General features: G+C 41.7%; 1 protein-coding gene across 1 annotated transcript; it reads left to right on the top strand.

The window, feature by feature from the left end:
• Nucleotides 1–3099: 3099 nt before the first annotated feature.
• aar2 (AAR2 splicing factor) lies at nt 3100–6487 on the top strand. Its single transcript, XM_044211745.1, has 3 exons — nt 3100–4243; nt 4336–4565; nt 5480–6487. Exons 1-3 carry the CDS (start codon nt 3478–3480, stop codon nt 5645–5647), a joined length of 1164 nt encoding a protein of 387 aa, XP_044067680.1. The 5' UTR covers nt 3100–3477; the 3' UTR covers nt 5648–6487.
• Nucleotides 6488–14397: the final 7910 nt, after the last annotated feature.

Raw genomic sequence — 14397 nt, 5'->3', positions numbered from 1 at the left:
TTTCCCAGACAATTCAGTCCAAAAGTTGTACCCACACTAATCCGTACATGCTGTTCCCGTGTATGGTCAGCATTTTGGTTGTTATGTATGGGATTTCATTGAAACTTTGTACCTTTTTGGTTTTGCCGAAACTGGTTTGGATCACTGCATTGTGTACATTTTTCAACATTATAGCCATTAAGCACCGTTTCCCTATTCCTCGGTATCACGTCGTTCCAACGAAACTGAAAGGATGAAGCCAAGTGATTGATTGCAGAAGTTTTACTCGACTTGATCGGACTGGAGTTTGGTGAAATCCTAACCTCAGCGTCAGCAATCCATGACGGGGAAGGAAATTGGAGCAGCAGCTACTTCGGTTATGTTGGAAACCACGGACTCCCACATCGGAAGGGGGCGTCTAACAGCCACCGCGTTAACCTATCCACCAGAGGAAGTTTAAAAATACTGGGGAAAAAGGGTTTGGAGATAATGAACGCAGCGATGAGGAGTAATTCCTTGGATCTCCCTGCTACTGATTGAGATGGCTTTGCTCGTCTGAGGATCCTGCAGTAGAACATGATAAATGGTACGTGTGGTTTTAACATCTGGTGCGTGTTTACGCCACAGATGAGCTGTTATAGAAAGTTGTTCGAAGTTGCGCCGCTGACGATGAAGTCTGTGTATAAGACTATTCGTCAAGATGGCATGTGGTGCAAACTGCTGCAAACCGACTGATGCTTTAACGCACGTCAAGCTGTAGCGCATTGTGCGTTCTAGTAGGAGAAACTTTAACAATGATTCATGATCTTTTGTCCTCATTGTTGATTTAGACTGCACTATTTTCGTAACATCTGTATAATAATAATAACACATCTCTCTTTCATAGTGTCTGACCGGAACTGTCCTCCGTAGTGTCCTGGTGGTTCTCTTGTTGGCCAACTCTTGTGGTAAACGTAGATGTAACTATAAAGAAATCCTGGGCTCCTACAGAGAGGTCGTCTTCGTTGAGCTGCAGAATCTGGTATGAGAACATTGTTGCAGATATGTCTTTGGGACTGTGTGCCCTTCATGTGCGACTTTGATAGAGCCATTTTTAATTTACTTGTCTTTATTTTGATTATTCGCTCCATCAACCTGCATGGTCTAAATGTCAGTTTATCCGAGCCAGTTGCAGCTTTAATTAAACATGTGGGAGCAATGCTTGAATGTCCTGTGATAGGCTGCAGTGTCCCAGTGTTTGCCACTGTCTTCACTGCACCAGTAAATCTCATATCTCATTGTTTTTCTCTTTTGAATGACAGGCAATTTCAGTTATTTTTAATAAATCCATATTTGGTTGCTCTTTTGCAGAATTTGACTGGCTCATTTAATACCGCCAAAGAGAGAGACCCCTGTCCCTCAGGAAAGGTAAATGGCACTACACTATGTGCACTTTCAGCACCATGGACAGGGTAATAATGACTCATACCAGTCTAATTTGTCCTGATACTGTTATACTGTGGGTTTCACAAGAACCTGTCACTTAATCTGCCTGTGTGGCTGACTGATTTGGCAAATGCAAAGGAAGAATTCCACCAAGGGAATTCTGAAGTGTAACTTAAATTTCTTGTATAGTACCATTAATGGATGAGCTAGATGGACTATTTGAAACCCTGTTTCTTTTTGGCTGCTATCCCATGGTAGGCACGTCGCATCCTGATTTCCATCTATGGTATGACACAGCAGATGCGGTGTCAGAGGAATGGCAAGCAGCAGTCTGACCTGGAAAAGCCACTGGAGAGCATGGAGCAGCTCATCATTCACAACTGCAGCCCGGATTATATGGTGAGGAGAAGGACTGTAGAGAGTTATATTCTTCCATTTTTGTTGAATGAATATATCTATCGATTTTCAATATCCCCAGAATAAATAAGGACACAACAAACTAAACAAGAGCAAAACAAAACTGCACAGAAAAGTATATCCCACTCGTTACCACCCCTCTCATACAATAAAATAAGAAACAAATAAAAGTTTGCAGATGGTCTGAGCTATTCAGGAATACATAAATATGATGTGACCCTGATAAGAACGGTACTAAAGTAAATCACTGAAAAGCCAACATGTTGCTGCATAACAATATCTATTCTGGTTGTATGCTTTCAGGGGAAGAAAGCCTCTTGTTCAGCTGTCCAGAAGATACGAGGGAAGAAGAGAAAGAGGATCAGGTTAATCAGAGTTATCAAGGCACTGATCACTTGTTGGCAGAAACTTCAGAGTGTCTATATGCTCTCAAAGTAGAAAAATGTTGGGTCTTCCTGGTTCCTGTAGGCCTGTGCTACTTTCTCATGAAGATATCAGGTGAATTTCCAGAAAGTTCACTGCATCAAACACAGGCCAATGACCCACTGTATTTAGATAGCTGTTTTTCAAATGCAATGTCATGATTGTTTACTGTTGTCAAGTTCTCAGTGTTTTGTGTATTAAAAAAAACTATACCAGACTTTGCATGTCAGCATTGCTCCTTATGTTGTTTTATGGAATAGTTTTATAGTAACCACAGATAAGCTAAAAATACCCACAATGCATTGAAATACTTTCAAAATATGCACATTTTCCAAGGTCTCTGTTGTAACAACCATTTTTGTCTTTGTAAACCATATCTCATCATACCCATGAAATGTTCTTCTGTCTGTTATGTTTGGAGTATATGCAATATAATAAAACACACTGACTGAAATGTCTGATTTCTACTCAAATGAAGTCTTGGTACTTTATTGATTATTATTATTATTGTTAGTGGTGGTAGTATAAGTGTAGTATCAGCACAATAGACGTTTAACATAATCAATGTACAACAACAGCTTACAAGAGATTACAAAAAGATAAAGTAAAAGAAAAGTAATAAGTTATAAAGAACTGATTAAAAGTAAATTTGGCTTTTGTCACAATTTAGCTTTTTTGCCGCTTTCAAGGAATCCCTGTAAATAGGTAATTTAAAAAAAAGATATTTATCTAATATCATAATCAAGTTAATAATCTCTTTTGGAGTGAGATGTAAACAACAATACCTTTTTGCCTGCAGTAGACCTCCTCGGTAAAGCCTCTATTACTATAGAAGCGGAACACTTAAAATACAGCACCGTTTCCGTCCGGAGCAGAAGAGATGTTGCACAGCCTCGACCAAACGGTTTCCTAACGATACGAAACATCAACAACCAGCTACACAAGGTTTCGTTGCGGTAAATACATACCACTACTAGCACATTTATAAAATTGTGCGTTTAAAACCGGCTTATTTAAATGTTTTATTCCCGTTATATTTTCTCGCTACGTTGTTCAGAGACAAATAAACTGCATCCATCAAAAACAGTGAATGTCACACATTGAGGAAATCCAACTGAATGTTCCGAACATGGAAATCTCTCACTTAACAGTTTAAAGCGGAGTTTAGTTCTTGTGTTGCCTGTTTTGTTTTAGTCAGTAAGTTTACGTCAAGTAGCCCTTGGCAGAGCAGACATGGCCGACAGCAGCATTGTAGACATGGATCCAGATGTTGCTCGGAGGCTGTTTGAGGAGGGAGCTACCCTGGTGCTGGTGGGTGTTCCTCAGGGTACAGAGCTGGGGATTGACTGCAAGAGTTGGCAGGTTGGTCCCCGCTTCAAGGGTGTGAAGATGATCCCCCCAGGCCTGCACTTCCTCCACTACTGCTCTGTTAACCCGCCAAGCTGTGGAGGAGAAATTGGCCCAAAGATGGGCCTCTTCCTCACTCTCAAGCCCAGAGAGATCCTGTTGGCCAACTGGGATCCCAAAGAAGAAGATCTGGACTTCTCAGCCTCCCAGAACAAAGAGGAGGTGAGCCGGATCAGGGCGACTTTGCGAGACCTGGATCCTTTCCTGGGGCCCTATCCATACGAGGTGATGAGGAAATGGGTGTCCCTCACTGACCGTCTGAGCGAGGAGGTGGTCAGTAACTTGCAGCCCCTTTCAGGTCGTATATGTGCCTTCAGTGACGTCATCCCTGAGGTTCAGTTCAGACACACCAAAGACAGGGCAGAGCAGCCGAGGAATGACACAGCCTGTCAGAGCATGAAGGAGGGACTCAACAAGCTCCCTAGGATGAAGCAGAGGGAGGGGACGGAGTTGCGCTTCTCGGTTATCCCAGAGAAGACCTACCCTCCAGGGGCTACACCGGCCGAGATCACCCAGTGCAGCCTGGACCTGAGCTACGCCCTGGAGACTGTGCTGGAGAAGAACCACAAGCTGCAGCCTCTCAACCTGCTAGGTTAGATATACTAATATTATATAATCAAAATACCACACAATTACATTTATATGTATAAAAGAACTAGCTAAATTTCGTCTCTCCCCTCTCAGGTGAGCTGCAGTTTGCCTTTGTGTGTTTCCTGATTGGAAATGCATATGAGGGCTTTGAGCACTGGAAGTGTCTCCTAGCTCTGCTGTGTCGATCAGAGGAGGCAATGCGAAAACGTAAGGAGCTCTACCTGGGGCTCATCGCTGTGCTTTACCACCAGCTCGGAGAAATCCCGCCTGACTTCTTTGTCGACATTGTGTCTCAGAACAACTTCCTCACCTCCACACTGCAGGTAGATGCACAACTGAACATAATCTCAAAGTACATACAAATGAAAGAAACAGCTACTGTATGTAGCTTCTGTCAGTAGAATCTCAGTTCGATCCCCGACTCGCCCCAGCCTGCATGTCGAAGTGATGAGCTGTTGGCACCTTGCATGGATGTGTATGAATATGTGTGTGAATGGGTGAATGTTGACATGTAGTGTATGGATGCTTTGAGTGGTCGGAATACTAGAAAGGCGCTATATAAATGCAGTCTATTTACCATTTATCTACAGCATGTGATGTCAATGTCATGAATAGCTCACATAACATAATTATGGGCCTAGTAGATGACACATTTTAAGTAAATCAGTACCTAAATACATATTGTTGTAGAAAAAAATCTGTCTACGCAACTGTGAATACAAGTTTTTATTCGTGTACACGGAGAGAGAGTCCGACTTGAAAATCTCACAGCAAAATGTGGAGTCTTTGAGTTGTCTCCCTCTAACAGGAATTTCTGTCTGTAAGTAACAAACATTGTTTCTTCTCATAACAAAGTCTCCTTTCTCATGTCTGGTTTTGACTGATTGCTGCATACGCTAGTTCAGTGTTGTTGTGATAATAGTGTCTGCTCCCTGTCTTCTCTCAGCAGGACAAAACAAGATTAAGGCAAGCATATGTATTTCATGTGACAGGCGTTCAGTGAGCTTCTGCTCTTTAAAACAATAGGCTGTTAAATCCCAATTTATTCCCGTACAATATACTGTATGTGCATTCATGATCCTGGATGTTGTGACCAAATGGTTTGACACACACAGACATGCCTGGACCATGACAGTAAATCAACAGCAGTGTCAAAGCGTCACCTAAAATATTACTGTTGTCAGGGATGTTCACATTTACAATTACAAATCATAACATTGACTTATTTTTCTCACAGGACTTTTTCCAGTTTGCCAGCGGACCCGGTGTAGACGGCACACTGCGCAAGAGAGCGGAGAAGTTCAAAGCTCACCTGACCAAGAAATTTCGCTGGGACTTTGATGCAGACTTGGATGACTGTGCCCCTGTGGTGGTGGAGCTGCCCGAAGGTGTTACAGTGGACTGAAAGGAGAGCAGTGAAGCCTGATATTTACCACCATATCCAAAGGTTCTCAGAAGGCTTGAGGAAACTTGAACAACCCGGCCTCTGCAGTGCCACAGTCCTCCAAATGACCACACACTCTTGGTTTCAGTAAAACAAGTAGTTCTCTAACAGTGTGTTGAGGGTGTTACATGTGGGCTGTACAACATCTTCTTATAAATGTACACAATTTGTACCCTGTTATGAAGAAAGCAAATGTTATTAAATCATCAAGTGTTAATTATGGCAGAGCTGCATTATTCTAAATGTCAGTGGTGCCCTCTGGTGGTGATTTTCTCTAAGCTCAGCGAGCAAGTTGTCTTGCATTGCCTGACAGTTTTAGAACCCTAGTTGTAACACATATATTGCCAAAATCAACCCCCTAGTTTTTTAAATCTCACTGTAGTTTGTGTAGTTAGTGTAAACAAAGTCATACACAGAGCTGTTAGCTTCATTAGTGATGGAGAACTTAAATGTTCAGCAGAATTGCCACATAATAACTGCATGGATGAAGACGTGTGATTACTATTACCTGTTAATTTTAACTGTTTGAGAATTCTAGTTATACAGGATTTTGCTAGAAGAAAACAAAAGTATACTATTGTGAGACTGTAGTGGTTCTATACATTTATTAAAAATAAATAATGTGATATGTTGATAAATTCTTTTTGTTGCACACTGTTTAGAAAATGACAGTCGTGGTTTGTAATGGTAAATTGGTCAAACATAAAGAGCTATTTTCTTCAAAACTTTTAAAAGTTGTACTTTTCTATGATTTATTGGATCCAAATTCCCTTCAATAAAAACAACACTTTTGATACAAAATAGACGCGTGGTGCTTCTTGTCAGTGCAATTATTGAATGTTGATGCCCGTTTCAATACAACTCAGGAGTCATCTCTTTCTCCTCCACAAGATGGCATTCATGGGCTTTTTGCGAAGATTTATGACTGTGTATCTTCCTAAAGATTGTTGTACATGTACTGATGTGCGTTCACACAGAATAAAGAGCTGTTCTTTTCGGTGCTGGGAAGAACTGGGTTCTGGTTGGAATTGGCAGTGCTTATTGTGCACAGCATGACTGTCAGGGTGGAAATCATCTCTAAGCTTTCTCTTAATCTCAACAAAGATGATTTGTGAGGAGTAACAGGTGGAGGAATAAGTGTAGGGTGCACAGACATCAACTGGATAACATAATTGCATCCAATTTATTAGCTGTGTGTGTGTCCCTTCTTTGACAGTGATGGATGGGACAGGCCTTGTGTTATCCTGTCGGTCCATCAATCCATTCACTCGTTAATTTCTCCTCTGCCCTTGCTGAACCTTTTTTCCTCTCCAGCTGGCTATCTCTGCTTAGACGTGTCCCGGCTCCGTGAACCCGTCTATAACCATAAAGCTGCTGTGAAAAGGACTAAAGCCATCTAATGTAATTATGTGAATCAATAGAGTCTGTGCCTGTTTATGGAGATCCATTCTCTTCCCAGAAGACAGATGGTATTGTGAAACGGGTGGTGATGCTAGGCTTTATGATGAAAACTCCACTTTCTAAAATTTATGCACATCTTAAAAGAAGATCAGCTCTGTATTTGTGGTCTGAGACCACTGGGGCCCAGCGCTGGTTGTTATTTTCCTTATGAATGCAATTAGATGGAGAAAATGGCTCGGGAACACATGGTGGAAACATATCGGTACAACATGGAAAGAAACGTACGCCAATTACTTGTAGATTCATTTTCCTCTCTGGGGGTGAAATACTGTACATTGTCAATGAAGACAGTCTCAGAAATTACACTGTTGGGACGTCCTTGGCGTTCCAGCTCCTCCATTAGTGCTGGAATTGTACAGGACGACTCATTAAGTGTCCGGCTTTCCTGTGCCGCATGCACCCCTTCACCCTCAGTGAGCGCCCTTCTGCCATGTTCCTGGTATGACAGTCATTTTCCTTTTAATCTATTTGTTTCATTTGGTGCGGCCGCCCTGGGGACTGAAGCACGCTGGGAAACAGACTGCGTTGATTTGTGAAGGACCTCAAAGACAAGCAGGCCCTGTCAGTCATGGTGGAGCTTTCTCTCCATTAGATGTGAGCTGGCCATTTCCATGGGGCTCACGAGCTGCTCACCCTGCCAATGTAAACACAGGCCCCTCTGTTTCTGTCTCAGTCACTCACCCACTCTCCTACCCCCATCACGGCAGCAAGGAGGATGGATGTTGGTGTGTGTGTGTGCAACTTGACCGAGCATTGACTCTGGTTTTAATATTAATTATTGTTGACTGAACAAATCAGGTGTTTGATCATGTGTGTATGGAATGACTCAATTATTAATTGACCCAGTGGCTTCTGATGAGCCAAGCACCTGCAATAAATTAATAATACATTTGGTAAATTAGATTGATTTTATTGTCCACTATAGGGAACATTTAGAAATACAGAAAGAGATGTGCAGGATTGTCAGCACCCAGAGATTCATTGCCATTTGACTGCTGTTGTTGCTTCACCCTGTGTCATTGCATTTCTCCAAATACTGTATTTTTGTAGAAGTTTTAATTTCAGGTTTTCCGTACAGATTTCTTGTTGCCATTTCTCTGCCTGTTGTCCGTTTTTCAACCATGGAAATGCAGCCTGTTTCTTTCTATCACCACTTTAATGTATGGCAAGATGCATTGTAATGAATAGCTTGTCAAAAAGTGGGCTTTTTGGTAATAGCCTGTGTCCTTAGCTTACATGTGTGGAAAGATGTTTGTACAGAAGTGGAAAGAACAAGTGTTCTGATGTCTTTTTACTGTTTTGTAGAGATTGCAAAGGCTAAAAGTATAATTATAATTACAAACATTTAGCAGTGTGGTTCAGCTTTTCAGGTGTAATAATGAAAACAAAAATTTCTAGATAACAGATTAAACGACCTGCTCTTTTATACTAAATATGAAGGTATGAAAAGTTTGTACTTGGTGTGGATTCTGTTCACTGTCCACACACACATCTGTTTCTTTTTTGTCTTGGACTATTCCTTCAGTGTCTGCCTCATAAGTGTGCGTGTGTGTATGTGTGTGTGTGTGTGTGTGTGTGCTGATGACCAGGCTGCGATTCCTCTGTATTCCTTCTCTGCTGTAGTACCAGCAGGGTTTCACGCCTAACTCGCATGACCCAAATGTGAGGCAGGCATGTGTACATTTTCCCAGGACATGTAGGCTATATGAGTGTGCGGTGTGGACAAAGTTAAAAATCCCTCCTGGACATTTCATACACACCAGGGGAGAGAAAGAGTGTGTGTGCAATTGTGTGAAGAATATGTTCTGTTATAGTGATCTGCTGAAGTGATTAAAGGCAGGAGCTAAAAACAAGGTGGTAGACCTTTTGAGGTCTGGTCAGCAGGCATGTGTGTGTGTCAGTGTCTGTGTGTCTGCCTCTCTGATCATGTAAGGCAAAAGGCCACCACAGCTGGCCAATAAATTTCCCAGGCTAACTAACTAAAGTTGTAGAGGTGAAACAAGTACATGCTGTGATTAGCACACACACAGACACGGCGGCACAACAGAGACAGCGATAACCTCTAGTCATGTCTCACTGATGACAGAGCTCATAAAAATGTCTGCGCCTGTGCTGTTTATCATCCTTGAGAGCTTAACTAAACATTGGACAAGTCATTTTGAATCAAGCACAATTTACACAAACCACAGTAAAGCTCCTTTCCTGGTCCCTATTCCCCCTCCACAGTCCATCAGATATCTTTCACTCTCCCCCACCTGCCCATCAGATGACTTCCATTTTTAGTGTGTGTGTGTTGTCTTTGGCTGTGGCACTCAGAGGATGAACTCTGGCAGACCTTGTCACAGCAGAAAGGATTTGAATACCACTGCACCCCAAATACACACACACAACCTCTGGCTATTGCTCACTTTCTCTTCCTACCCCTATTTTTCTTGAACAGTTGTGTGTGTGAGGGTTTTGAGGTGAAAGCAGACCCCTCCTGGTAGCCCCACACCCAGGGGAGAACCCGCTGAATGGTTGCAGGGTGGAGAGGAAGGGCAGGAGGGAAACCCTGAGCAGAGCAGGCCTTTCAGATGGCGCTCTGAGGAGGATGAAAACATTCATCACTCACCGTTTTCTACTGGGTATTAAAGTCATTCCTGTTTTCTTCCGTCCTTTTTCTGCTTTCTATCAATTTTCCATACTTCCTCTTTGCCTCGTTTCTCTTAACCCTCTACCGCCTGCACTAACACCCTCCACCCTGTGAATAATTCAGAGATTTCTGATGTATTATTCAGATTTTTCTCCCTCCCTCACACACACACACACACACACACACACACACACACACACACACACACACACACACACACACACACACTGCTTTTGTCTGCTTAGATTTTTGTCCCTTAATGTTAAAATATAGAAACCTCTTCTTTGTCTATGCTCTTCTGTGAAATTCTCCCTCTCCCTCTCCCATCCCCAATCAATCAGGTATGATATATGATGTCAGCAGGTATTTTCAACTTGGAATGAAAGATTCAAGGATTTAATACACAGCGGTATTTTCAAATAAGTAAAATACATTTTTAAATAGTGAATGCAAGTAATGCACACATGCGTTTATCTTACTCTAAAGTACTGCTAAATGTTAGGCTGCTGTAGCTCAGGTGTTAGAGCAGCTCAGTCTTTAATGGTAAGGTCCAGTCCAAATGTGAAAGTGTCTTTGAGCAAGACACTCAAAGACACCAAATTGCCCCTGATGTGTATCTAATGTGTGCAAAATGAAACTTGCTTTATTAGAACAATTATTTTATAAAATGAATTAAAATAAATTATCCTAAATTCTAAAAGTCCTAAAGAATTAAAACGATTTAGTAATTAATAAGAAAAGGAAAAGGAAAAAGCAAAGATTCGTTGTCTTGCATAAATATGTTTTTTCTGCTTTCCTCTTCCCTCAAATTTGTCTTGCGACCTGTTGGTTGGGAACCACTGCTGTAAAGTTTAATAGATGGCTGCTTTGACTTGGCTTGTGCTGGTTATTTTTGGTTTTTCTTGTGGAAAAATGAAAAAAAAAAAGACATTTAATTAACTTCCTTTTTGGACAGGCAAAGCTGCCCATTTATCTTAGAAGGAAACAGAAAATAAAAAGTGGTCAAGAAAATAATTCTTTTCAAGAGCTTAGTGAGTGAAAGACATTGACACATTTCTCTTTAAATCATGATGAAATCTGTTTTTCTGTTAAAATACTGTAGAATTGAGCATGAAAGGTCAGTGTTGACCTTGGGAAGTAGTAGATTGATTTATTAATCTTAACCTTCAGGTCCATTTATCAGCTTTTTGTGGAGCTGTCAACCGCATCTCACAGTCTTCATTGGTGAATGGAGTTTGCTCAGCGTCATGCAGATAGTTGGTTATTTTGGATTAGGGTTATTGGATTCAAACTCACTGAGTATTAGAGTACACTCATTTTTCAAATTCCACTCGTCCCTAGACTGTGAGATGTGGTTGAAAGCTCTGGAAAAAGCTAGTAAGTGGAACTCTCAGTTTTATATTCAGCTCTTCAGTGTCACTATATTTGTTTTTTTTTCTCCTTTTCTTGTTTTTCTTGACACTTCTTCACAGCTCCCCCTCTCTCTCAGAGGGCAGTGCAGGTGTGTATAGTTCTCCCTTATGGATCATGCTGTAGGTCATTCTAAAAGGCGCAGGATTTGTTTAGTGACACAGAGAGCTGCAGAAAAATCCCCATCTCCCCTTTTTTATTCCCGCATCTCTTTAATACAACAGTAAATCTTCCTCTTCCCGTCTCCTCTGTGTACTTTTTTCCCATCCAACTCTTTCCTACCGTATTCCACTTCCTCCATCCCTCTGCTTTTCCCTGTCCAGGCTCAAGTTGAGTTATGGGACAATCATCCAGAGTAGCAGAGCAGGGAGAGTCGGGTCTGATCTGTTATCAGTATTTTCTAGTTTGCTGTCCCTTCTTTATTCTCAGCTCCCCAAAATCCACTGTTAATCATTAGCAGACCCAAAAGAAACATCAATTCTCATCAGGGTATGTTTATTAGGGATATTAAGTAAATAACCCCTAATTACCATTTTCTTTAAAGTCTTTCCCTCCTTCTCTCCAGCTCTAACTCTCCCTCACTTGCTGGCCTGAATCCCAGAGTCATTTCAGCTGATCGTCCCTAATCTGAGCCCTAGCTGTCTCCTGTCCTATCCTGCTGCTGTCACCACTGCAATTAAGTCTGTCTAATGGGACAGGCTTCTTTCAGTGTGTGTGAGCACATATGCGTCTGCATCCATGTTGTGGTCAGGCTTACTGGAGCCAGGTGGCCACGTGTTTGGCTCACAGGAGGCCATTTTTCTATTGATGTTAAACCACAGGCAATAAACACAGCCATGTGATGCACACAGTGCAAGGCTTGATACAACGCCAAAGACTTGGCAACAGATGCATGGGAAGACATTAGATATTACCAGGAATGGGACATTTGGCCAGTGAGTTTGAAATCTGGTTAAAGCTCATATACAGATATGACCAAAGCAGTTTGAGTTTATTCCAAGATGTTAATGGAACTGTGAAGAAGAGATAATGGCCCTGGATCTAATATATGTGACCTAATAGCTAAACACAGATAAGCTAGTTGTGAATTCAATGGGTCTCTAATGAGTAGGTTGGGTCATGAAGCTGACATGGGAGAGGTTCGAAGAGTCTGGGGTAATGGAGCACATTATTGCAAACAAAACTGAGAGACAACTAAAAGTATTAAATCATCTAGATTTAAAAAAAAAAAGCCTGCTGGCTTGAGCAACAATCCAGCAACATGTTAGGTGTGGTATAAGTGTGGTATGTTGGCTTAAGGATAATTAAGGGGCTTAAGTCACTCAACCCAAATTACTAACAACTTGCAGAAGCTGCTCATCTGTCATGATGTCAATAAAAGCTGCAACAAAGCATTTTTCAACCCTAAACACTTTGGCAAACAGCTCCCTCTCTCTGCAGCAAACCCAGAAGGAGTATCACTCAGATGTTTCCACAAACACTCTTTACTCTTTCTCTATGTCCCCCTCCCTTCTTCCCATGTCACCTTCTTTCTGTTATGTGGCTTTGTCTGGTGCTGCTGGTGATGTTTACCTCTCTGACCCATGGTGTCTGGCCAGTAAACAGACAATGGCCCCTGTCCTGGTCTGGACCAGCTCCATGTTTCTGCTCTGGGCCTTCTCCATATCCGCATTACCACTGAACCACAGCTGGCTAATGAAAGTCAGGCCCTGACTGCCCACAGAACGCCTGCACACAAACTACTGGAGTGTCCTGAGTGGAATCAGAGGACTACTACTGTGGACATGCCAGTGATTTTGGAGATCACAGTATAAACATTTAAGGCTGGGTGGAGTACAGGAACATCAGGACATGGTTTTGCTCAGAATGTCAAAATATTTTTTGTACAGTATATTTATTTGTCAGTCCATTTGCTAACATACTGCATTTATACAGAAAAAAAACATTAGTATTACATTAGTATTTACTGATGTCTCAGTCCACATCTTCATCCTCAATTCTGTTCTGTCTTCAGCTGATGTGGAACTGCTGTTGGCAAATGGAGCCCATGGTAGATAATACAAATGTGTATGCATGTGTGTGTGGGGGGTGATTTTGTATGTATGTACATGTGTGCCCAGGACACACACTAAAACCAGTTCCTCTGTTTTGCCGGGTTTGGTGTCAGAACCTGAAAGGGGTATCCACCTCTCTGTTCAGAATTGGGGTGTCTTGTTCCTGTACTTTAAGAGAAGACATCCAGTCCAAAGTAAACATTTGATCTGAGAGCTCACTGGGTCACATGCAGCTGGCTCTACAGTAAAGACGGTGCTGGCCATATGTTTATATATGAGTTTATATACAGGGGATGCAGAGTGAAGATCTGCTTTGTGGCTAATGATATTCTACTCTCACAGCTTCCAGTCTGGATCCCTTCCTGCACCCCCAACACAAGGGCTGCCTGGATTCATGGATAGACAAACAAAGAACCGCGCTGAGACGGAAACACGTGCAGTGATCTGGTCACATTTAATGGTCAGAGAGGGGGAAGGAAGGGGTGTTTTTATACATAAGATTGGTGTTGGCTGTCACTCCACAATCTGGGGGGTGCTCACAGACATCCAACCTGGGCTTTACTCATATTAGTCTTATATTGACCTAAATTACTATTATGGTCATAATTTTATTACAGTCAAAATAAGACTATGTCAATTTCAAAAGAAAAATTAACACATTCTTCCTCTATCAAATGAAAAGTTTAATTCATAAGCAATAAAACACACTTTTGTTCAGTTCAATACACTCAAGGGGTTTGCAGCTACAGCCTTACTTGGTCTGGAATGACCAGTAGCTTATGTCAGCTAATGTTAGCAAACCTTTGGTAGATGCTGTGTAACTGAGTCAGTTCACTGACTTTACGGCTCTGCTATCGTTACAGTACATGTTAGCATTTACCATTTCCCCATAATTGGCACTAGTGGCCACATTAGCCATTGTTTAGCGAGTTACACGGGTTCACTTCAAAATCTTTTCCTCTTCATAATGGTACAGACAAAAAAAGTTTAACCAGTCACTCATATAGTAAACAAATAATTAGTAAAAATACATGTATTTAAAATTATTTTATGAGAGAAGAAGATCCCTAACTCTCTGTGTGCTGCGGTTTCATGTGTGTGCCAGTCAACAGCTCGAAGCAGTCCTAGCAATGTCTCTGAACATGAGAAGATAA

The sequence above is a fragment of the Siniperca chuatsi genome, linkage group LG10 (genome assembly GCF_020085105.1).
Source record: "Siniperca chuatsi isolate FFG_IHB_CAS linkage group LG10, ASM2008510v1, whole genome shotgun sequence".
In the NCBI taxonomy this organism is placed as follows: domain Eukaryota; kingdom Metazoa; phylum Chordata; class Actinopteri; order Centrarchiformes; family Sinipercidae; genus Siniperca; species Siniperca chuatsi.
Note: the sequence above shows the minus strand (reverse complement) of the source record. Positions and strands in the feature narration are given on the sequence as shown.